The sequence below is a fragment of the Sitodiplosis mosellana genome, unplaced genomic scaffold (genome assembly GCF_009176505.1).
Source record: "Sitodiplosis mosellana isolate CC-2019 unplaced genomic scaffold, AAFC_SMos_1.0 Smas_scaffold_2, whole genome shotgun sequence".
NCBI classification, from domain to species: Eukaryota; Metazoa; Arthropoda; class Insecta; order Diptera; family Cecidomyiidae; genus Sitodiplosis; species Sitodiplosis mosellana.
In genome coordinates, this window is record NW_022595245.1 from 1748017 (window position 1) to 1772051 (window position 24035).

General features: G+C 36.4%; 1 protein-coding gene, 1 long non-coding RNA gene and 2 other non-coding genes across 14 annotated transcripts; 2 read left to right on the plus strand and 2 right to left on the minus strand.

The window, feature by feature from the left end:
- The first annotated feature begins 2569 nt into the window (after positions 1-2569).
- On the plus strand, positions 2570-2642 carry Trnak-cuu (transfer RNA lysine (anticodon CUU)). The gene has a single exon. It is a non-coding gene; the product is annotated as a tRNA-Lys (tRNA).
- A 474-nt stretch (positions 2643-3116) lies between these two features.
- Trnak-cuu (transfer RNA lysine (anticodon CUU)) lies at positions 3117-3189 on the minus strand. Its single transcript has one exon. It is a non-coding gene; the product is annotated as a tRNA-Lys (tRNA).
- A 248-nt stretch (positions 3190-3437) lies between these two features.
- Positions 3438-22970, minus strand: LOC129565412 (protein PALS2). Of its 11 annotated transcripts, none has more exons than XM_055440297.1 (11): positions 22466-22970; positions 19566-19815; positions 15165-15271; positions 7665-8276; positions 6095-6193; positions 5776-5934; positions 5439-5649; positions 5152-5322; positions 4880-5043; positions 4605-4679; positions 3438-4531 (listed from the first exon to the last, which is right to left on the minus strand). In XM_055440297.1, exons 2-11 carry the CDS (start codon positions 19666-19668, stop codon positions 4355-4357), a joined length of 1878 nt encoding a protein of 625 aa, XP_055296272.1. In that variant the 5' UTR covers positions 19669-19815; positions 22466-22970; the 3' UTR covers positions 3438-4354. The 11 variants fall into 11 exon arrangements, with proteins under 11 accessions (XP_055296272.1, XP_055296274.1, XP_055296276.1 ...); XM_055440299.1 differs by having other exon boundaries at positions 22708-22907; XM_055440301.1 differs by having other exon boundaries at positions 22139-22476.
- Positions 11758-14278, plus strand: LOC129565414 (uncharacterized). Its single transcript, XR_008687611.1, has 3 exons — positions 11758-11882; positions 12062-13736; positions 13846-14278. It is a non-coding gene; the product is annotated as an uncharacterized LOC129565414 (long non-coding RNA).
- Positions 22971-24035: the final 1065 nt, after the last annotated feature.

Genomic DNA, 24035 nt, shown 5'->3' on the forward strand with positions numbered 1-24035 from the left:
CAAAATGCCATATATTTCTTTCAATGGGACAACATGCAGAATCGCGCAAAACCAAAGAGAAAACGAAACCAACCAGTACAACAGCAACGACAACAACCAAAAATGTGCATACGACACATCACATATGCCCCGTTTGAATGGCTGTTTAGCAGCAGCAGCAACAGCAATAGGGACGAAACTGTACTGAGTTTACATTGTATTTTGCTCTCTTTTTCTTTCTCTCCCAAATCGAACCATTGATGTGACGTACCATCTTGCTGTGTTTGTTGTTATGTTCTCGTGCGTCGTGGTCGTCAAATCACGTAACATTTTCATCGAATGCAGTAAATTCAATTTATTTTTATGGCTTTCGTGCCACAATTGAAGAGAGAGAGAGCGCATATGAATGCGCAAAACGAAAGAAAAATCTTCGGGTTGCTTAATTGGTTTGCACGCAAAATTCCGAATATATCGGCCTTTTGTTTGGTCGAGAGATCGTTTGTTGTTTTGCGCGCGCACTTGTGCCCGACCGAAAGAGATCGCTTCGTTTTTGTTTATTAAACATTTTGTACTTACATTGTCTGTGCATTGAATGAAGTACACTTTTTTTTCTTTGTTGTTCATTCTTAGTGTCATTCTTTTGCACAGGTGAATTATGTTTGTGGGGTTTTTACCGTGAACATGCTGTATTTTTACTTCTCGTTCTTTGGACTTTCGAAACGAAAGGAAAAAAAAAGATTACATTTCATTGCGGTTGGCAATTAAATCCAAAAAAAGAACAAAAATGAATACACGGAATTATAATGATAGTTCTTGTAAACTGAATGGTCAAACTAGTATATGTTTCGCGCGAAATGCCAAGAAGAAAAAACAGCACATAAAACTCTATGATGTGCTCTGAATTGAAGAGTAGTTAAATTTCACGTCAAGAGAGAGAGAGAGAGAGAGAGAGAGAGAATATATGAAAAATTACTTTGCAAACGCGGACGCGCTCGCGCGTCCAAGTCAGAGTGGTCGTTGAAAATGCATTAATTTAATTCAACAATGCAATGAATTTATTTAAAACAAATGCATAAAACTGGCCCAACGATCATGGCGACTATGGAATGGGCGATGTATCTACGCCACCGCCTGATTTCCCTGCCAGCCGGCCGCTGTGCTCGTGTTCGGTTTCGTTATGTGTGACTGTGTGTGTATGAATAAAAGTACTTAATTGTGAATGTCGAGCAAGAGTTCGCAAATCGCTGCTCATCAAATTCAATACACAAGCCGCCATTTACTTTACGACATTTTAATGACTTTTACAAACATGAGATATACCTAAAAATACAACTCTATTTCATTTACACGATCAATCTGGAATAATAACATATCAACGATATATTTCATTTTTGTCCCCCTCTTTTCTCCCATTCTGGTCGGCATGCTCATTTGTTTAAACTTATTTCAATTAATTCGGTTCGTGTCACTTCGAGCTGATAGCTTCATTGCCCCTCTTTGTATTTCCTTCTCGATTCCATTTATGAACCACTTCTGTTTCGATTGTATCTCTGCCATTTGCTCGTCCGATTGCGTATATTTAATTTGCCGATACGCAATGTCGATTAATTAATTGACCTCACGAGTTCACCGAAAGAAGACAAAAACTGAGAACAAATCATTCACTTCAATAAAATGGAACAAATTCGAATTGTAGCACGATGGATGGAGCTAGTGTGTTTGGCTATGGTCGTTTTTTTTTATTGACTTTATTCTTGATTAGCGGTGATTTCGAATAGTTTTTAATATTGTTCAAGATTCTATTCCCAAATTTTCAATTTTGTATTTTCTTCGTTAGGGAAAAATTCGATGTTCAACTTTTCAGGAAACAACATTTGAAAAAAAAAGCATATGATAAAAGATCAAATTATACAATGAGATTCTTTCACGATTTGCTACAAACAAGAAATTTGATGCAAATCTTTCTACGGCCGAGTTAAGAAAAACCGTTTTTTTTCTCTTCTATGCAACTGATATCGAATAAAAAACTGTTATGAATACGAATCAAAATGCTTCGCTGACAAAAATTGCATCGTATACTTCACCTATGAACCGCTAGATGGAGTTTCGTGCCAATCTATTTTTATTCTCAGTCGTCACATGGATGATGAAATGTGCACATATTAATGATTATATTTTTCTAGGTTGGACTGGTCATTTAGATGGATTCCATCGAAATAGATATAAATTAAGAAATTTTGATGGATTATGATCGTTTCTTTCCATCAATTACGATGTTAATACTAACTAATTGAATAAATTCACATGTTTTTCAAGCAAAATGCGTCTTAAAATCAAATATTTGTCTTTCGTCTTCTCAGTGCTTAATCAATGATTCAATAATTCAACTTCGATTTAGATTAAACATATTTATTTACATGAATTTAGCTTCTTCATTCTCTACTTTTCATCAGAGTCAATACGATCAAACGGTGCATTGTTGGAAAATACATCTGCCGACGCTCTATATGCGCGCGCGATATTCCGTTCATTTCATTCGGAGAACTATTGGCGAAGCACTTAATGCAAAATGATCGTCTTTAGACATGAAGCCCGGTTAGCTCAGTCGGTAGAGCATGTGGCTCTTAACCACAGGGTCGTGGGTTCGAGCCCCACATTGGGCGCTGATTTTTTTTTTATTTTTCCATTCTTTTTCATTTTAAAGGAATCCATTGGTTTCAATCATTTCAGCTCAGTTTTTAAGAAATATTTTTTTTCTTCTACAATTTTTTGTGAATCAAAATGGAATAGTGAATCGAAAAACATACACAGATTGCGGCTTTTTTAGTTTTATTGTTTGATGTATAAAACAGCCCATAAAGAAAGTAAAAACGTAAATGTGAATACGAATGCTGTTCTAAACTGGCAAAGATACTTGAAAAGACTCAATAGACTGTGTATATTTTTCGATTGTTTATTTTATCATGATTTATCACTATCATTATGCCAATGGCAAATTACCAAATGAGAAAAAGAAGAATAAGTATAAGAAAAAAAAAATATTTTTTCCAAACAAGTCGTGTGAATATCCATAAAATCATTAAAACCAACAGATTCCTTTTAAATGAGAAAGATTGGAAAAATTAAAAAAAAATCAGCGCCCAATGTGGGGCTCGAACCCACGACCCTGTGGTTAAGAGCCACATGCTCTACCGACTGAGCTAACCGGGCTATACGTACATTTCGGACATTTTACCTCAAAGCGTGTGCATTCCTTCACAGAACTGATTTCAGGACATTTTTCCCGCTCATTTTCTCCGTCATATGTCGTCAGCTGTCACAGATGTGCGTCAAATTGCTTGTATCATTTGTATATTCATACGATGAATTTGTACGCGTTGTGTACGTGATATTACCTATCCAAACATAATTTCATAGTCACATAAATCGAAAATCGACAAAGAAAAGTCTCATTTTGCTTTTCGTTGCGAACATCAATTTTATTTTTCCATGTATCAAATACATACTTTCGAATGATTCTCGCAATATACATTCTACATGATATATATTGGCTTTTTGAACTAAAGTTCTCTCTTCATATATAATCGTAAATTATATTTTTTGTTGTATAAAAGTTCGAAAAAAAAAGAAATTTCTTCCAATGATGATTTGAAAAAGGACGAAAAAACAATATCAATGAGCAGAAAATCGGATATAAATGTGATTCTTCTAGTAAAAACTATGGTACGGTTTTTTGTTGTTGTCGACTTAAATTCTAATTTACAAATGTGTTTTACAACAATGAGATTTTATGTTTTAAAATGGACGCAATTTGTTTTTCTATACCGCTAACAACACAGTAAATAAAATTAATGAAAGAAATTCTATACAACGAATATAAAATGAAACAAAAACGATTGCTCTGACATAAAGAAACGATTCGATATATAATATTAAAAAGAACAGAAGAGAAAAAGAATTTTGATCTTTTTGAAAGAATCCAAAATGAAAAAAAATATATGAATTTTCGAAAACCAAAATGATATCAATAAAATAGTTAGTGCACATTTCTTTTCTACGACTACGTTTCTTTTCTGTTCTTTCGTCTGGCTCGGTAAATTTGTAACTTTTGACTGATTCCAATCGCTTGTGTGTTGAACACATTGCGCCAGGCATCGTAATTTAAATATTGCATTCCGCTTAACATTTAATTCGTACGTTTTGTATGTGAATCGGGCAGTAAATGCATGACATTCCTTCCTTTATCTCGTTGCACTTTGTGCACACACGCCCATGTCTTTTCTGAATAAACTAATAAAGAATACTTCGTGTTGTGAAAAAAAATGAATCGATGATTTTTGTTTTGTTTCGCATTGAGCTGAGCAATTGCAGCGACTTAGTAGATCCAATTGACAGGGACCCATTGATGTTCGTGACTTAGAGCTTCCAGCGCTTCAATCACTTTTCTGAATGTGATGTCGAAATCCTCATTTACAATCACCATATCCAAATACTTTTCGTATTTTCGTTGAAGCAACGCACTCTCCTCCACTGTGGTTATCAAATCATCGTCCTATGGGTGGAATTACAAGATTTGGCTTTAATTGATTTTGCATTGAACAAAAATGGGTTCGGGTCGTAATTACCTCGTATAAGGAAGCCAAGGATTCAAGTGTACGTGCTCGTCGTGAACTGTATCTGATTGAACTTTGTCGGTCAAACTAGAAAAAAAACAGAGCAAATAAATTCGTTTAGTAAATTGATCAAAACAAACCGAAAGAGAAGAGGCTTCTTTTGAATTAATGCTAGGAATTTTTATCGACAAAAGAAAAGACTTCTCATCGAGATTTTCGTTTCTCTTTAAGACGTTCAAATTGTTCCGTTTCAAATTCAATACTCAATGAAAAACCACCACACATACCGCTAAATTGCGTTGAGAACCACCGGTGACTCTGCGTTCAGCATAGAGTTGCTTCAACTGTTCCATTCCGGGAGCAGCAATGAAAATGACATATGGCATGAACTCGGTGCTGTTGTGAAGCATTTTCAATGCACCTGGTGCACAGTCCAAAACGCACATTTTACCTGAAAAAAAAAATGCAATTTATTCATTTGGTGGCTAAAATTCGTCTTGAAGTGTTGTTTCTGTCGTCGAAAAAGTTAAACTTATGCTTAGATCGTCATTTTTTCTACCTTGTTTGATGATATCTCGAATGGAATCCAAATGTGTTCCGTACAAATTGCCATTGTATTCACCATATTCCAAAAAGTTATTCTCACTGATCTCACGTTCCATATTTTCACGGTCCATAAACCAATAATTCTTGCCATTTTCTTCGAGAACGCGCGGTGGACGGGAAGTGTCTGAAGAATTTGAATAAAATGTGAAAAATATGCAATAATTTGTAAGATATGATCCAATAAATCTCGTGGAGTAATCAAATAAATCACTTTTAACAATCGAATTTCGCCGAACTTACGTGGAATAATGGAGCCAAATTTGGTTTGATCGCTATTTATCAAGCGATTTTTGAGCGTTCGTCGACCCACTCCTTGTACACCAACCAAAACCAATGTCTTTCGCTTGAATGGTGGCATACGCGTCACCTCTTCATACAGAACCAAATCGGCTTTGTCATACTCGGCATTCTCCTTCGTTTTGTACAATTTCTTTAACTTTCTTTTCGAAATCTGCCACAAAAAAACGAACGAAAATTTAATTCACAATGAGTAATGGGGTAATATCACGAATGAAATTCCATTTTTTTGGCACTGATTCGATTTTATTTGATGTAGGTATGAGCAAAAAACACTCACCTTTGTTCCACAAATACTAATCGAATGGACGTAATCGGCTTCGGGTGGAACGAATGCCTTTCGCCGCTCTTCCAACTCTTGCGATGGAATCAAACCGGTCACTTCATTTTGACCAATATGCTTGGCTTGCCACCAATTCGGATCTTTTACATTGATAATCTGAAAATCGTGGACAATCATTTAAATTAGTTTTTAATTGCGGTACTCAATCTATGTTTGAAAATTTGAAGAAAAAAAATGGAGAAAATTGACACATTTTCACCGATAATTATTGTAAAATTATCATTAAATCAAAAAAAAACATGCTAAAGAAACTCACTTGCAAAATGTCACCATATTGGAAAGGTAAGCCGATTTCTTTGCATGGCAATAGGGTATCTTCCTCTGGTTCATATTCAAACAATGCCCTCATGTAACACTGCAAAAAAGAAATGGAAAAAAAACTCATTAATTTCACATTAAACGCCGGGTCTTATCTTAGAAATAGCTTAAGAAGATTTGAAACTGTTTGCGATGTGATTGCAATGAAATTGCTTCTTCTTTAACACAGTTTCTTTCTCCTCTTTACAAATTTGTCTTTAAACTGTGAAAGTTTGGCAATTCTTCTTCAATTTGGGTCTAGTTGAATATTCTTATTTTATTCAGGTTAAACTTTTTTTGTGCAAGCCAGATGTTGTTGTTTCTCATCATTTTCAAATTTTTTACAAGAAACGTTACCCTAATATGAATGTTAATGTTATGACTTTGCAATTGCAATACATCGCAAACGACTAATGAATTCGGTTGACAGAGGAACAGTGTTTCTTTGTTGGTATTGTGCAACACAGTGTGTATGTGAATGGAAAAACAGACAGAGGACTGTGGTAAAATGTGTATGGTATAGAGACTGTCACCGTAATTTAAGTAGTGGTTGTACGTCGAATAAATCTTTAAAAGGTGTTGTATCATTAAAACATATAAATTATGTAACAATAACATACCATTCGATTAGTAGATACATGGTTGGGTGTATGTGTATTGGCATACAAATGAATCCTGAATATCCATCACCATTCGAAAGGGGTTTCGTGTGAGAAAGAATTTTGGTTGGGCCGATTTTGACTGTGATGAATCACACACAACGCAAACAAAATAAAACAAAACAAAGCGAGAAACCAAAGAAAAGCATAGCGATAAAATGATAAAGTATAGCGCAGTGCCGAGTTAACCAAATTTGGTGCCCGAGGCAAAAATGATTTTGGTGCCCCTTGCAATTTTTTCCCGTTATATATACTAATAATTATTGATAAAATGAACGTACATATCGAATGCGAGCGGTAGCGAGCAAAATTTTCTTCTTAGAAATACCATTTTTGGGGCACCAAAAACATATTTGGGCCCATTTTTGGGCCCACTTTTGGGCCCACTTTTGGGCCCATTTTTGGCTGCGTGTTTTCTTTATCAGATTATTAAAAAAAAAATCCCATGTTTGTGGTGCCCCCAAGAACGTGGTGCCCGAGGCAACTGCCTCATTTGCCATATGGCTAACTCGGCACTGGTATAGCGGCAACACAAAATTGAAACGAAAGACTCAATTCATTGCATGCCACAAAGACTTAAAGAAGCACATTAGGGAAATAATTCATTCGAAAGTTGCGGAAATTAATCGCAGGAATTAAAGAGTTTGTGAGTATAAGAGAGATAGATGTTAGTGACTAAACAAACAAACAAACACACACACACGCACACACACACAGCTAAGTAAAATGATTATACTAATGGGTAATTTGGGCGTTTCAACTACACAAGAAGCCATAAAATGAAGACAAAAGCAAGTGAACAATTGCAATGGTGGAGACACAAGTGCGAAAAAAAACAAACATTAATTTTCAAAAAAAAGCGTAACTTACCGTCAGTTTTTTTCCTGTGTCTAAATTACGAGCATTTTTTACCTGACCACCAGACATCATGAGTCTGCCGGATTTCATCTCTTCATCAACGCTCGGTCCAATCTTCAGGGTAATCGACTCTTTGGCCAGCATAATTTGATCTTGCAATGCTTCAGGTGATGAAACTTGTACGCCATTCACCTCCAAAATGACATCGCCCGGCCGAAGCAACGCTTGACGATCAATCATTCCTCCGGCTAAAATTCGTGCCACTACCAATTGCTTGTGTTCATCGACTTCGACGGTCATGCCAAGTGATTCGTTTGGCTTTCGTCGAAGACCGACCATTCGAATGGTTTCAGCTCCCGGCATTCCGTATTCGGTTGCTTCAATAAATTCCTTAGATAATACTTTTCGTGGGTCGATTGGTGGACGCGACTCTAGAGCTCGTGCTCCAACTTCGTCGTGTGTTTCGATTAACGCTTTAAAATGGGTTTTACTCAATAGTCGGGATAGTTCGCGGGCATCAGTGTTTCGAGCTCGACTCAATCGTTGCGCAAGACTACGGCAAAGACTTCTATTGTCCAATTGAATTGGCTTTAATTCTATCTCCTCGTGGAACTTATCTGGAGTCTGTGTGTGAAAGAAAAGAAGAAATAAGAAATTAGTGTGAATCATCGCATGAGCATTTCAAATGAGTCATCTTAATTTATGCAGAGAACAAAGTACACAAAGATCTACGCTTTAGATTCTAAAGTCAATAAAATCGCTAGACGGAACACCACAAGGCAAATTTGTGTGATGCCCGTTCAAATGAAATGAATTGAACCGATTTATGTAGTGCAAAATGCCAACTGAACTTAATTAATTTAATAATGTACATGTTGCGACATTCACAAACCGAGAGTATCGGGCCGACAAACCCAACCTTTCACAACGCAGAATCGACTAACGTTTGTCATGTTCCGTCTTAATTGATTCAATTAAACACATCATCTGTATGAAAATCCGCCTCATAATTCATAGAGCAGACGATTGATTGCGGTAATAATCGCTAGAAGACATAGGAGATGTCGCTATGCTTAGTTCAATCGAAAGCGACGCTCTGTTAAGTTCAAGACAATAATTGTCAACGCTCCGTTATAATGAACTCAATCATTCATTCATAGCTTGCTGAAAATGCCTTATCACGACTTCCAAGCACGTACGCAACGAAGAAAACGAACGAATGAAGCAGAGCGCAAAAGTGACCTACGATGTGAGGCAAGGCAAGGCAAGGCAAGGCATCGCGTCTAACATAGATATATTTATATATTGAGAAATGAGTCAACTCATTGCAACACGCTTCTCATACATTTGTTGATTCATTGCACAGGATACGGATTCAATGTTCGCTTCCTCTTAATTATTTTATGCTGTCGCCGTTTCTATTCTTAGGCCAAACACTCCGGTAGATGCCAAGCAAGAAAGAAATATGCCAAGCAACAAACTCTATTCCGAACTGGCTTGTGTTCTTGTTGTTTATACGTTGAGGCGACCGTGCCGAATCGAATAAACTTCACTCCAAATGAATAATAAAATCCGAAAAAAGTATGAAAACTTTATCTATTTTTCTGTTCCAGTAGTCGTCAAAATCAATGAATGTTAAATCGATGTTGGTAGACATTTGATGAAGAAAACAATGTCATGGTTTAGCTGCCATTCGGTAGCTATGTTTGTTATTTTGCCATTCGAAGAGCACATTTTAATGTTTGAACCATTCGGAAAAGCCATCACAAAACTCAACAATAAACAATAAAAATATTGGTTTGCTGCTGAGTCAGGTGCGCCAATTTTCCACTTGTTTATGTTGCGGTCGCGTGTAGTGGCATGGAACACACAACAGAGAATATGGCAATTTTTTTTAATGGGCGAACCATGAAGTTTTTTTTTTTCTTCATTCAATCCATATAATTGTCTTTGAGTATCCGCCGGGAGAGGCCGAAACACCAAAACAAAGCAAAAACAAACATTATTTTTGACGAATGGCAGCTGATGTAACATCATCCTGCTATTTTCAAGTCAAAATGCTTTTGTTCTTGTCATATCTCGAAAGCAATTGAGTTGAGCTATCTTTGCTGAATTCAAACTCGATAGAAATTTCGCAAATAAATTTTGTCCAAGAAATAAACGTCTTTTACAGCGAAAGAGAAATGTTTTAGTGAAAATAAAACCATTTGTTAAGCAGAAAAATGGAGAAAAAGGGAAAGAGACATCGTTAGACAATAATAATCTTGAGAACAAAGTTTTCCCTTTTTCGGTTGCGTCTGTCGCATTGCGTGCACAAAAGGCATGAGTACAAGTACGGGAAAAGAAGAGAAATAGCAGTAATTGTTGTAGAATTTCAGTGAATGTTACACATTGCATGCTCGTCTACATGCCGATGGAATAAATTAAGTAAAAACGAGGTATTTGAATGTGTGAATAAATTTTCTGTTTGACAGGTAAAAATAATGAAGAGAAAAAAAAATTGTTCGAGAGAAACGTGGTTTTCTATTAAATTTCGATTCCCATGCATGGAAATTTTCTGCTTTTCTGGAGCATAAAAACCGATTTAATCGAACAAACCGCGCGGCTGATGCTAGCATTCTATGGTGCTACATGGATGTTTGCATAGAAAATATTTGTATTTTGTATCTGTTAGACCACGAGTCGTGATGGAGATTGCAAAATCAATATTAAGATTGACATGCTATGAACGAGATGAATGAAACTCTATGCATAGAGTCAAACTTGTAATATTCGAAACGTTTTAATTATTATGTTTACTTGATCTTTGTCGAGCCGATTGTAATCGGTCAACGAAACGCCAAAAATGTTGGCAGCGTTTGGGCGTTGCCATACGCGTTGTGACTTCACCATAACAATGAACCCATGGGCAGAGAGAGCGTGGCTATGAGTAATACACTCAACCACTTAACACATTGATATCCGGAATGCGAAAGCAAAATAACAACAAAAAGTAAATGCGTAGCGAAAATCTCGTGGTAAAAAAACAAGTCAGTCACACATAAACCGAAAAGACGTTAAAAAGTCGCCGTTGTTATATGCTTTAATGCCTTGATTCAACGATGATGATGATGATGATGGCGAGAGAATCAACGCTACGAATAGAACGGATGAAGCATATAACGTTCTTTTCCGAATTCGTTCAACTTCTTTTATTTAACTTCTTATTCGAATAACATTACATTCAAGTCAGAACACACACATATTTTGGTGTGAACAAACACAAAAAGAAGATATTGGTCGTTGTTGTTTACGAACGAACAAAAAAAAACATAAAATAATCTTGACATAAATACTGAGCGCGCGCGCGTACAGAAAATGTGACTTGAATGCCATAGCAGTGTTTCGATGTTCCATGTGTTTGTGTTCTACAGGTCATTTTGATCGGCGGTGAGTTGAGTTTAAAGTTGGATGTTGGATGGAACACAGTTAACTCAGCCAAATTCACTCATACTACACAGTACACACACGCTCGATATTTAATCATCGTCGCTGATCTCATACACCGAACCACCCATACACACACATCGCCGAGAATAAACAAACCAAAAACTCGTTTTTTCTGAAACAGAACAACGTATTGCACATACAACAATGATTGCATTTGGAAGTCGAAGAAACGCAAAAATGTAATTATAATTTCCAGTGAACTTTCTGTCTGTGTGTATGTGTATGAGGCGAACGGCAAGCAACGGTGAAACGACCAACCGACCGAAAGAACGGTCCAGCACAGAGAGCCAAAGAGAATAATGAGACAGAAAAAAACAAAACCATATATTATAAACACAATGAGTCGCTTTTTTTCGTTTACATCTCTCTCTTTCACTCACATCGCAGGTGACGTCACTTTTTGAATCGTCCAAACAACGAGCGCACACTAACTCGTGAGCGCGATGATGAAATTTCATTTTGCATGTATTCATCAAGATGGCGCAATGCACTGAAGCGACCGTATTTACACACTGATTTACATAAACAATTAACGCATTTGTGGTTTGACTGCCTGTGTCGTACGACATGTTGATATAATTGAACACTTCGGATTTCCTATTTTTGGTGATGGTCACAAAAATCGATAATAATTTTATTTTCGTCGGTTGTTAGTTCCCGTGCGCTAAGCAAATAGCCCGTATTCGTGTGTAGAAATATCGAACAAACAAATTGACATTCACCAATACACATTCAGCACACGTAAGTCACAAGAAACACACCTTAATCTCTGGAAATTGGATTGTAATTGCTGTTTTCGAGGTAGCTTTTGCTATTGTTCTGCAGTGCGATGCAGATTTCGTTATATTTCTTTCAATGCAATGAATACTTTGTATTTTTCTGCTTAATTTTGAGATTTTTGGTTTTCATTTCCAATTCAGATTTTTTCTGCGTTGAGATTTTGGGCTGAGTATTCACATCAAGCCATATCAAAGGCAATTTTTCGTGGATTTGTTCCACATCAAACGCTATTCACAAACAGAAATTGTTGAGCGTATCTGCGATTTCAACAAACGTGATGATATTCAAATAACTTTTACTTGGGAATGATATAAGATTGGTGGGCTCCCCAATAAATTCCAATCGAGTGACTTTCAAAGGTGATACACCACCAAATTGTACGCAAAATTTACGCTTGATAATTAAACTGATAGCCAACTAGTAAACAATAAACAAAACAAACGATTGTTTTACCCGAAATTTGTAAATTTTTTGTGTTCAGAAATTCCAATTGGGTTTGACTGCGACGAGTGCTATGGATATACGCGTCTCTATCACACGATCGAATTGTATACTGAACAAGTGGTCGAAGTTGAACGTCGTTTAAGGTAAAAAAAAACCAGAGAGATGGGAATCAAATACATGTACGAATGAGAATATGTGTGCTGTGTATATGCTCAACATGTGTACGATACGTACATGTGAAATTAATGAAATCAAAGAAACCTACAGTGTCGATTCATACAGCCAAGCCATTCAAAATATGACCGCGATGAGTATAGTTTTGAAACCACACGAAACAAAAAGCGGGCGAACGAACGTACACAGAAACGTGCTCATCGATGTGTGCGTGTTTTATTTATCATTCATTTCATTTTACCTTTCGTTAGTTTGAGCGCGCGGTTCACCTATAGAGGAAAAAAAAATACTGTTTTGCGCTTGTTTGTATGTTACCATGACAAAGTCGGTGTATTGGCTTTTCGTTCGTATCGCTAGTAGTCACTTTCAAGCCAAACACTCCACGCCACATTTTTCGTTCCTTCACTTGCATTCGTGTTCAGCATTTTGTGTTACACAATTTGTATACACGTTTAAACGATTTCTACATTTTTTCCTCTCTCTCTCTCTGTCTCTTGTTTTCTTTGTGTCGCTTTTGTTATTGCGATGTGACCGATGCATATTTCTACAAATGTATAGCAAAATGTTTTTCATGTATAGGTTAAGGTGTGTACACCGTGTATTTGCCTGTGCATAACGTGAGCTTACTGCGATCCATTTTGGCGGTAGCCATTAATTCGAGTGGAATGAAGAAGAAAATATGACGAAATTTTGAGATGAAACCGAATTTTTTTGTCACATTCTATCAAACATTAATTGAAACCGAATCTATTTCTTTGTCAAAATTCAAAAATTCATCATAACTTAATCTGCAGTCGGAATATGAATCAGAAACAAAGTTGAATAGACACGAAGCGGTAGCTTGAATTCAAAATTCACTGGAAATATTGCATTTAATTCCATTAGTTGGTTCAATTATATTGCCAGGAATGCTGACATACGTCTGATATCGGCTAGTTTTGCTTCGATTACTTGATTGGCATTAAGCTAGCCCAAATTATAAACAATAAAGCAACGAAGCAACACGTCCATTAAATCAACTTCATTTAAACCTTTCTGAAATGAGGAATTCAAGCTAAGAACTATTCATTAGGACTTAAATGGAAAACTGTGATGGAATAAATAAAACATAATCTAGGTACCAAAAAATACAGCTGCCATGCTGTATCAAATCTCAACTATACCATCGAAGACCAGATGAAAAATTGTTTAACTGTGGTAAGAATAATTAAGTCACCTACCTATTTTCAATTTCAAACATTTTTGAAAATCATGTCAATAAAATCGTAATAAACAATTTTTCTATTCTTTTCCTTTGATTTTTTAGCCCATTGCCAGAGCTGTACCTCCCCAATCACCATGAATCCACCGGCACAAGTTTCCCCAAAGTTCACATGTTGGATGTTCTGAATGACGATTGCATTCAGTCAATCTTCCTTCAAATGGAAAACTTGCAAGATTTCCGGAGTGCAGTTCAAACCTGTACTCGATTCCAGGAAAATGCGGAGCTCACATTTCGGACGCATTCAGATTGGCCACTTATTCGATGATCCATCACATATGATGAACAAACAGTTACTGTAGATCGAGTGCACACTGCACAGTCTCCTCAGCAAAGGTTTGCAATATTAGAAAAGTGTTCGTCGACATATGCGTTGAATGGACTTGATTGTATTGAAATCTTGCCAAGAGTGCAGCACTTGTGTGTAAATGAAATACTGAATTTGGATGAATAACGAATAAATTGGCTCAAAGAAGAACTCCCTTTTTTACTCAATTCTTGTTTTTAAGGTTCAAAATCAAATTTGATGCAGACAGTAAGCTAAAGAGGATCATGGGTTTGTATAAACGTGGGTAATTCTACAATGTAAAACTTCTACATGGCCCATCAATGCACAAAGTTGCTGCAACAGCAATATACCACAGGCGATCCTGGTGGCACCGATTGTAATGTGTTGAAAAATACATTGTAACACACAGGATTTTACTATCGGTGCCACAAGGTGTCGCTAGTGGTAATGCTCTTGCAGCAACGGTGTGCAGCAATGCTTCTAAGAAAACGATTTTTAATATGACCAATGCGTGCATATGTAAATTCGACTGGCTGCAATGTGTGTGTTAGGTGTGTGCGTTTCATCGGTGTCCGCTGTGTTCATCATGCAGAGTGTGAGCATAGCAGTGGCGATTTGCTTGCTCACCCGTACATTATATACAGGCTAAAAAGTTACAAACGATTACATAGCGTGCAGTCATGTATGATGAATCATTCACATCAGCCGAGAATGAAGTGATATGCGCACACAAATACCTGCCGTCATCATCATGCAAATGCATTCCAACGGAATGCAATTCGAATATTTTGAACAATAGCGTCGTGCATTTCCATTTTATCTGCTAATTAATGAAAATGCTACGTTTTCAATCCATTTGACCTTTTTCGATACGGGCGCCAATTCTCATTTACTCTTAGTTTCACTTCGGAATCGTTGCACTGCAACGAAAGTAAAATCCATAACTGGTTTGGCATCACTTTTTTTCTGCACTTTATCATGTTTCATGTTAACTTATGATGGAGGTGGTTCGAAAGCAGCATTCTTTTTTGCGTGTTTCATGGTGGAACACGAAAATTTTCTGAAAGAAACTTACTTTGAACCTTTGTGTAACGGCTGGACTGTCTAAGATTCCCTTCAAAAATACCATATCTGTTTCATCGTTTCCTTTTGTACCATTTGATTCCGAATATTGGAAAGCCTCTGAAAAAGAAACAAAACAGTAATTTTTAATGGTTTTCAATTAGAAATGTGACGCTAAAGATAGCTTTCGCTAGCGATATAAACCAGCAATAAAAAAAACTTGCCTAAATTATGTTTGATCGCTTTAGAGATTTATCACAATTCACATTTGTATGAATACTGTTTTTTAAAGTCATCATTTCATGATTATTTTGAAACATTCCACTTCTTCGAAAGATATTTCGGAATTTGGCGAATGCTATTGATATTTACGACACAATTATTCTTAATGAATGCCGCTTTAGAATGGGAAAATAAGTGTGATTCTTTAGTGTTATTGCTTTGTAGGCGGCAATTTTTCAACATGAGTTTAAAAACTTGACGACTTTGTCCTCTGTGTTTCGGAGAAAATGTCAAATTATGAGTAAATGACGAAAACACTCAAATTGCCATTCGATCGAAATACTTATTCGAGCGTGTATACCCAAATTTATTATACTCAAGAAAATTGCTTTGAATTATCCACATTATCCACAGGTCATTTGAGAATTTCAAGCGCCATCCAAGTCTATTGTTTTTCCGATGAACCTCCCATTCGGACGTTATTTAGGAAATTGAAAATTCAAACTACTGTCACATAGGAAATGGTCAGAGTTTATTAACCCTCTAATACATTAATTTTTCCCAGAGCTAGGAGTACTGGTACTTGGTTGATTTTTGGCCATAGATAATTAAAAAAATATTCATAATCCTGGATTCCTCATGGTTTAGTCAGAAATTGCGATTGACATAAATCATAGAACAATCAAATCCATTGTTTAAAAGTATCAAAAGTGTGTCTAATTTAGAGTTCGAATAATTTATTTTGTCAAATTTTTGTTTTTGCACACATTTTTGTTTATAACTTTACAATCACACTACATAGACAAATATTGCCAGACAAAAATGAAGAGAAATCATGGACGAATAAAAATTCTCTGAAGCAATGTGATCCGATGTATGGTTTACGTTCTACAGGCGTTCAAATGTTGCCCGCATTAGAGGGTTAAGTGTTGAATATATGGCGCGAATTTTGAAGGGTAATTGTTCAACGGAAATAAAGGAACGTAATTTTTCTTTACTGTAATTGAATTTTTCGCATAAAATGAACGTTTGTTGTTAACGAACAAAATCGCTATTCAAATCGTTCCAAATCGTTATTCAGAGAGTGTCGAAAACGGAAATTTCAAGCAATTTAATTATGTGTTGAGGTACGTATTTGGTGAATTGAATGAACGCGTTGAGTGAAAAATAGAAAAGATCTTAGCACATCTTGGAGAGAGAAAAATGTTCACATAAATAAACGTGGCACGCAACGCGAGAGGCATTTACTTTTCTTATTAGCTTCATTACCAAAGGAGAATAAAGGCGAATGAGAAAAAAATATAAAAGAAAATGCCCATTGAGCATCATGAAATCGAGCCAACAAAACCGAACAAACGTAAATGATGTGCTCATTTCTGGTAAATGTCTCGTAAAATCGTCCACAATCCCTGTGATGCTTTCAAGGAGCCGCGATTAAGTCGTGCGTGTAGCGCAAAACAGTGCAAAGTGTCATTCGCCGAAGCCCTTGCTCCGTAAAAACAATTGCTAATATGGAAATATGGGTGGAGAATTGATTGTGGCACGTGTTCATCTTATTGAAAAAGGTCGATTGTTATTGATTGTGGTGCCAGGCGCAATAAGCGACATCACAGCTGCTTGTCTCATTCTTGAATGTTTCATAGAAGAAGCTGTCGCTTGTCTGACTCTCGATTGTCCCATAGTCATATCGATAAATATAGAGGGATTTTCGCTTTCTTACAAGCGTGTCTGTCGCTATCTTATGCCCAATCTTTGGTTCTGTTATGGCCGGTATCTCACTCGATACGGAAATGATTCATTCAATGAGCTCGGGGCTCATTTTCACATGATTTACGAAACCAATAACCATGTTTCTTCGATCACATCATGTCCCGTTCGCACTGAATAAAAACACTTCATTCACACACTTTCAATATTTGTGGGTGTATCAGTATTATCCTCTAGTGGCATTAAATTGTAGGCAATTTGGCTTTCGGTTCGAATTACGTCATCATGAAGCATAGTTTTCTAGCTGAAGCGCATAAGTAGCCGACAGTTTTCTGCATATGAGAAAATTGCCCTAAATGTGGTGACACTCAAGTATATTTTCAAAGCTGTTAAAACTGATTCAAAAAAAAATCTGAAAATTCATACAAGATTCAGCTGCTTCATTCTATTTTGGATTCGATGCCGGTCGAATATGATTATGGGACCGACGTCGAATGTGTTTCTGAGAACCGAATTAGTAATTTATAGTGATTTCGAGAGAGACGTTGTTGTCAAACCGAGAAAAAAATTACATGTTTGCGAAAATTGACAGTTTCACCATGAGTTATTATAGGAACAATGGCCGCAAAAGACAAAATGCTCAATATTTATTTGAAAAGCCGTCGACGTATGTTATTTTTGTAAATGATTCGATTCGTGAAATGCGACAAAAATGCCAGTTGCGAATGGTGCGTTCGTTGTGTGGACAAATTACGCGACCAATTTATTTGAATTTCATGAAATTATGCGTTTATTTAGCGCTGGTTGAAACCACACACCACTAAATGAGGTGTTTATTATTTCAGACGTACTGAATGGCCCAGCCAATTTCACTTGTCCCATGTAGCTTGTAGAATCGTGCAATTTTACTTGTCGTTGCGTGACTTTTTGCATGTTCACGAATAAATTTGTCAGCAGCGACTGCAACAGCATCCAACGATAAAGGCTTGTGAGTTAAAAATATCAATGTTATTATTTCTACTATATGCAAGTGGATTAAATGAGTGCCTGTCCAACGAATATTTACTGAAAAATATGAACTCCATAATAAATGTAAACCGTAGATCAGATCAAAGGAATCGTTGTGCTTCACTTTCAATGGTTTTATTAAATCCAGCTTGAATTATATCTGTTGTGAGCACAATGACAGAAATGCGCATTTTTTCTGTAACCATTCATAACGCTGTTCGTACAAATAGTCATTTCAAAACGCCCGGAATGACAGCAGTAGTCAAAGTGTCATTAAAATTAACATCTCCCAAGAGGAAAATGGAAATTATTACAAAAATGCACATTCGAAATCACTTTCACAAGCAGACACAAGAAAATCGTATAAAAATGCGTTGCTATTGTGAGGCTTTCATTTGATTTTCTATTCAAAACACCAGAACAAATTAGCAGATCCCTCTGAAATCACACTAAATTGGTAGTAAAATCGGTTTTATTGAGCCAAACACAAACCGCTCGAATTGCATTGAGCCGTTAATGCAATGTTTGAGCCGTTAATATCCAGGCAATATCAACTCGATTCCGTTTAATATTCAGTCTGGTTCAATATTGCCCTTATTTTACGCTAATGTGTGACTTTGCGTCTCAAAATACCCAGGCAACAGCAGAAAAACCACAGCCAGAGAGAGAGAGAGAGAGAGAGTGTGGAAGAAACATAGACAGACTGAGAGACTGAGATACAGAAAGAAATAGAGGAAAATAGAGAGATTCTCTTCGAAAGATAGACATAAATCTGTTGAGAGCGCCGATCAACGGTACATAATATCCGATTGATATTTGTTTACCGATGAAAATGATGAGAATCGTAATAAAACCAAACAACAGAAAAGCTGCGATATCAATACCGAGCTAAAGTTTGATTTGATTAGATTTCAATCAATTCGCGTGCATAAACTGAGAAAATTTATTTGGTTCTGGGCCAGCATAAATAAACATTTTGCGGTACTTTCAATCATCTGTTGAAATGTTCAATGTAAAAAAATGTGCGATAATCGTAATGTTGGTAAATTGATTTTTCCAATTTGATTCGAAGCAAAAGCGCAAACCATTTGTGGTGGCACATCAATGAAGCATAAAATCTATGATAGTCATCGATTTGTGGAAAGAGGAAGCGAAATAAACAACTAAATCGATGCGCATATCATATGGATTGGAAAAGATGAAGAAGAAGTGAAAGAAATTGTTCACGCCGCCCGGAATCCGTTGAATGTTTAATGCTCGGATAAGCGTACATTTGCCGCTCGGTTGAATGTGGCATGAAATCAATTAAAATGCCTTCTCTTTGGCCCATAAAATCTAGATTTCCCGCCGAATTGTTCAAGATTTTTTCAACACATTCCTCATTTCAATGAACGAAGGAAAAAAACACAACGGCCAACACTGAAAAATCTCCCCCACGAGCAATTTTTCGAGAATACGGGAACGAAAATGTACTTACGATTTTCAACCGCATGCTTTGAACCGATGCTATTATTCACATGATTCAAGCTCGAAAGTAGCTCACGTTTGTCTTGTTGTTGTTTCCTACTTAATCGAGCCATCACTTTCAACGTCGAACTTGTTTATCGCTTTACACTTGAATTTAATTGTCACAATGTATTTTTTCTACTGTTCGTGTCTCACATTCAACTTTGTTGAAAACACATCACATTATTCATTTTTTTCGCAAACACTGCACTTGACGCAATCTAGATTTTCGCGAATTCAAAGAGAGAGAAAAAAACGGCGTTATTCGACAGAAATTTGCGCCGAGATGCGTTCGCATCGTTCCCGAATGAATTTATCAAATGAACTGATTGTTTGAATGTTTTTTCGCCGCACTTCAAACACACACACACACACTCGTATACGCTCGCGCGCTTGACCATGCCGCGTACGAAATAAATTCGAATCAATGATGTATTCATCCGTTCACAATCAAATACGGGCACAGCGCCAACAAGAGGGAATTTTCGACGAAAAAAACCATTGGAGCACGCGAAAAGCAACGAAACATTCCTATCTATTAAGCCACAACAATTTAAATTGCTCATGATTTCGGTCGAAGTCAAACAAGACCGCAGAGCTTCGCTTCGCTCCGCTATGCGTTCTTGAGTTTTTAGTTACTTAATCTATTTTGTTGTTTCACAACAAACTAATTTTTGGCGCACTACATGAAATGTATTTCATCAAAGTAACTTTGAAGTAATATATTTATTTGCAAAATGAATTACAAGATCTTGGTTTTATTTCCTTTTTGAAATATACTGCCTTTGGTTATTAAATAAAAAATATGAGCATTGAATCTAAAATCACTTTAATTCTGTTCAAGACACAGAAAATATTATACGAAAAATTAATGTAATTTTTAAACAACATTTGATAATAAAAATTTGATTGGCGCTTTGAGATATTATGCACCTATTTGTCGTTACTGCCACTGTTTTAAATTAAACAAAAAATATGAGCATAAAATTCAAATTCACCATAATTTGTTTCAACACTCAAAAAGTATCTAGACAAAAAAAAGCAGATTAGTAGCTCTACATTTCATGTAGTGCTAAAAATGTGCGACACACTCATCACATTGGGAAAGAGGAAGAGAGAGAGAGAGAAAGAGTAAAATATCGATGTACCGCGGATTTTTCACACTAAACGCTCATAAATAAGTGTGTTGATATAATAACAACGACGTTACGGTTGTGACGACATCCGAGTTTTTTTCTTGGTCGTTTTTATCGTGTTCTACGCTCAAAATACGTTGCAACGCGTTAGAACCGTTTTCAAAAATAACATCGCATTGTCTCGAAATCGGTTGGCAAATAAACAACACACACCATTTGACCGCCGAATCGAACACAATTTTGCTTGTGCCGGCGAATTTAGTCACGAATTCCACGTATATATTTGCACAATCATCATGTTTTCACTGTTTTTCCCATGCAATACTGTCGATACTCTATTTTTTGACGCCTAAGCGCCTAACACCGGGATCACGAAATTACAGATGTAGCAATTAATCCGACATCATTGTGATTAACGACTAAACAACATTGGACAGCAACGTGTTAAATGAAATGATTTCAGCGAAAGTGCGAAGGCGTCCATTTCCATCGAAGCATGAAAACTCATCAAATGCCCCGTCGAATCGCATCACAACGCTTAAATCATACCAATTCATTGATACAATTTGTCACATTGTTTATATTTGTGGATACTTTGAATCGAAGTGATGTGGTTTTTGGTCCAAGCAACGGCAAAGCAGACGCTACTTAATTAAGAGAATGACCGGCGCGTTATCGATTCACCTCACACCGGCACATAATTTTAGGCTCGTTGCTAATTTACCGCGCTCAAAATACCCACTCTAAATTCACAACAAACTCACACCCAAATGGCGAAACAAAAAAGAATCTCAAATATTGGTTCAGAATATTGTTTTTGTGATTTTCACAAAAAGATTAAGGATTTTGTTTATCTCTTCGGAATGAAAAATGAATTTAATTTGAAACCTAGGGGGTAAGAACACAAGCGCTTGAGACGAATCCGTACGAATATTTGTGAATTCGTGTGACTGTGTATACGAGACATTCGCAGCGCAATGAGTGTACAACAACAATAATAAAGCCACGAACGCATGAATATATGCGAATCTATGTGAATCTCACAACTTGTTCCTAGCCCCTAGTTTGAAACATTTGCATTTTTTATGAGACAAATATTTTCACATTTTCAACATTTCGGTGATAATCCCCCTTTCGAGCATAAGTCACGAATGCACAAGGCGTGAACAGAAATGATTCATTCTATCAATTCTTGGTTAAGTTGGCATCCTCTTAATCAATTCGGATCATCATCAGGATAATCAGTTCGAATTAAATGTGCTTCAACTTGAAGTTTTCAAGCAATTGACATCTCAATGCTTCATTTTTCTCTCTCTCATCCTCTAGCATACTTTATTTCTCTCTCCCACCCTCACATTTGTTTCATTTCACATTTCATTAATGAGCGGAAACATTTGTTCACTTTTACTTGTTTCGTTGGAATTCACATGAACTATTTTCTCCGGTCACACCGTAAGGTCCAATTATGTGTCGGCATCTTGGTCATTAGCTTTTGTGTTTTAATGAAATTAAGTGATTTTGGTCAGTAAATCCGTTGAAAGTGAGTAACGTGTGTGTTTTCGATGTTAGTGGGTCGATATAGAAAACCGATAAACTGCACGAATGGAATGTGCATGAAGTGCAGCACAACTACATTAACACGGCACAGCAGAAAGAGAGAGAGAAAAAAATGCAAAATAAGCATTCATTCGAATCAAACACCAATAGAGCGATATGTGAACCGTTTTCAACATACGTTGTTGATCACTGAGAAACAAAAACCGGTTTTCCATATAAAAACACTTTTGGCTTAACCATTCAACGACTATTTCTTTATAAATATTAACGAATTTTATTTCATCTTCGCATGTTGTTTTTTCTTCTGTTCACTTTGGTACGATTTTGTTTATGCTTTGGATTTGTTTAGCCGCTGATTTTGATATTCCTTTCGTTAATTTCAGAAAGATAAACTGTTTATTTAATCGAATTTTATCTCACTTTATAAAGAATCTTGATATGTGCTGTTTAGGGCGATATAAAATAAAAGAAAGAAAAAAGCGCCCAAAATCACAAAAAAACTGATGGAAATTTTGAAATTTTGCGATGACTTATCGCGTTGGTTGATGAGGCGCGCACAACACACTCCGGTTTTTGTTTATGTAAAAATGGATGTTGCGTCACCAACAGTGCTGTTAAGACTGGAAACACTATCCCGCGTATCTTCAAACCGAAGTCCGTTCGCTGCGGCCGATGTCGGAAAAGAAACAGAGAGAAAAGAGGCACAAAATGTGCAACAAGAAACTGTCATCCCGCCGTACATCAACCATACACCAATTTTTATTTTATATTCAGTATTCCGTTCGACACTCACACAGAGAGGCAGCAGCGCTGTTGCCGCCAAGTATTGGCATGTGTAACGTTCATCGAAATGCCGATGGTTCGTGCTATTTCACTCACGTTCGCTACTTTGTATATAGGTAAAATAGGCATATGTGTGACGATGCGTCGCTTTTTTTTGAACAACGGGTTTTCATGTGTAGCGACTTTGTTCCGTTTTTTTTAATTTGAATAAACAATTATATGCATGACGATGTTGTAGGCCGAATTTTGTGCATTCGACCGCATAAACCTAAAGCACAACCGTTTACGAACAACATTGGAGAACGAATGATAAACAAAATATAAACAGATTTTGTCATTTGGAACATACTCACTCAGCGAAAGCCCATTTGTTGCTGATTATAATTTTAATTTTTTTTATCGGCCCATTGTCTCTTGGTTTTAGGTTTTATATCGGATTGTTTGAACATGCATCGAGGATTTTTTTCCATATTTTTTGTTCATTTCTTCATAGAATTTTACTTCATATAAAACACATACCGACCATGTTGACTTCGTTTAACACACACCTTTCGATCTGAAACCATAAAAACTACCGATCTTTCTTTCTTTCATCGCTTTTGTATGCAGCAAACGAAATATATGGCAAGAAAAGTCATTCACCGTTTATTTTTCAACACTTATACTTCAGAAATGATCTGGTATGAAGAATGCTCGTTGTTGTTTTTTTCACGCCTATTGTCATTTATGTATTTTTGGGCTTCAGTAGATTTGATCCCATTTATTTCAGCTTATTTATCCACTACATAAACAGATTCTCTCTTTCATATTCAAACAATTCTTGCAGTTGAAAGAAAAATTATCATCTTCTATGAAAATTCTCTGTTTATATCAGATTCTCTTCTCTTCCATGGCTTCGCCTGTGTAACATATACACTTCATATTGTTTTTACTTTCCGTTTGCGTGATCAGTTTCAAAAATATTT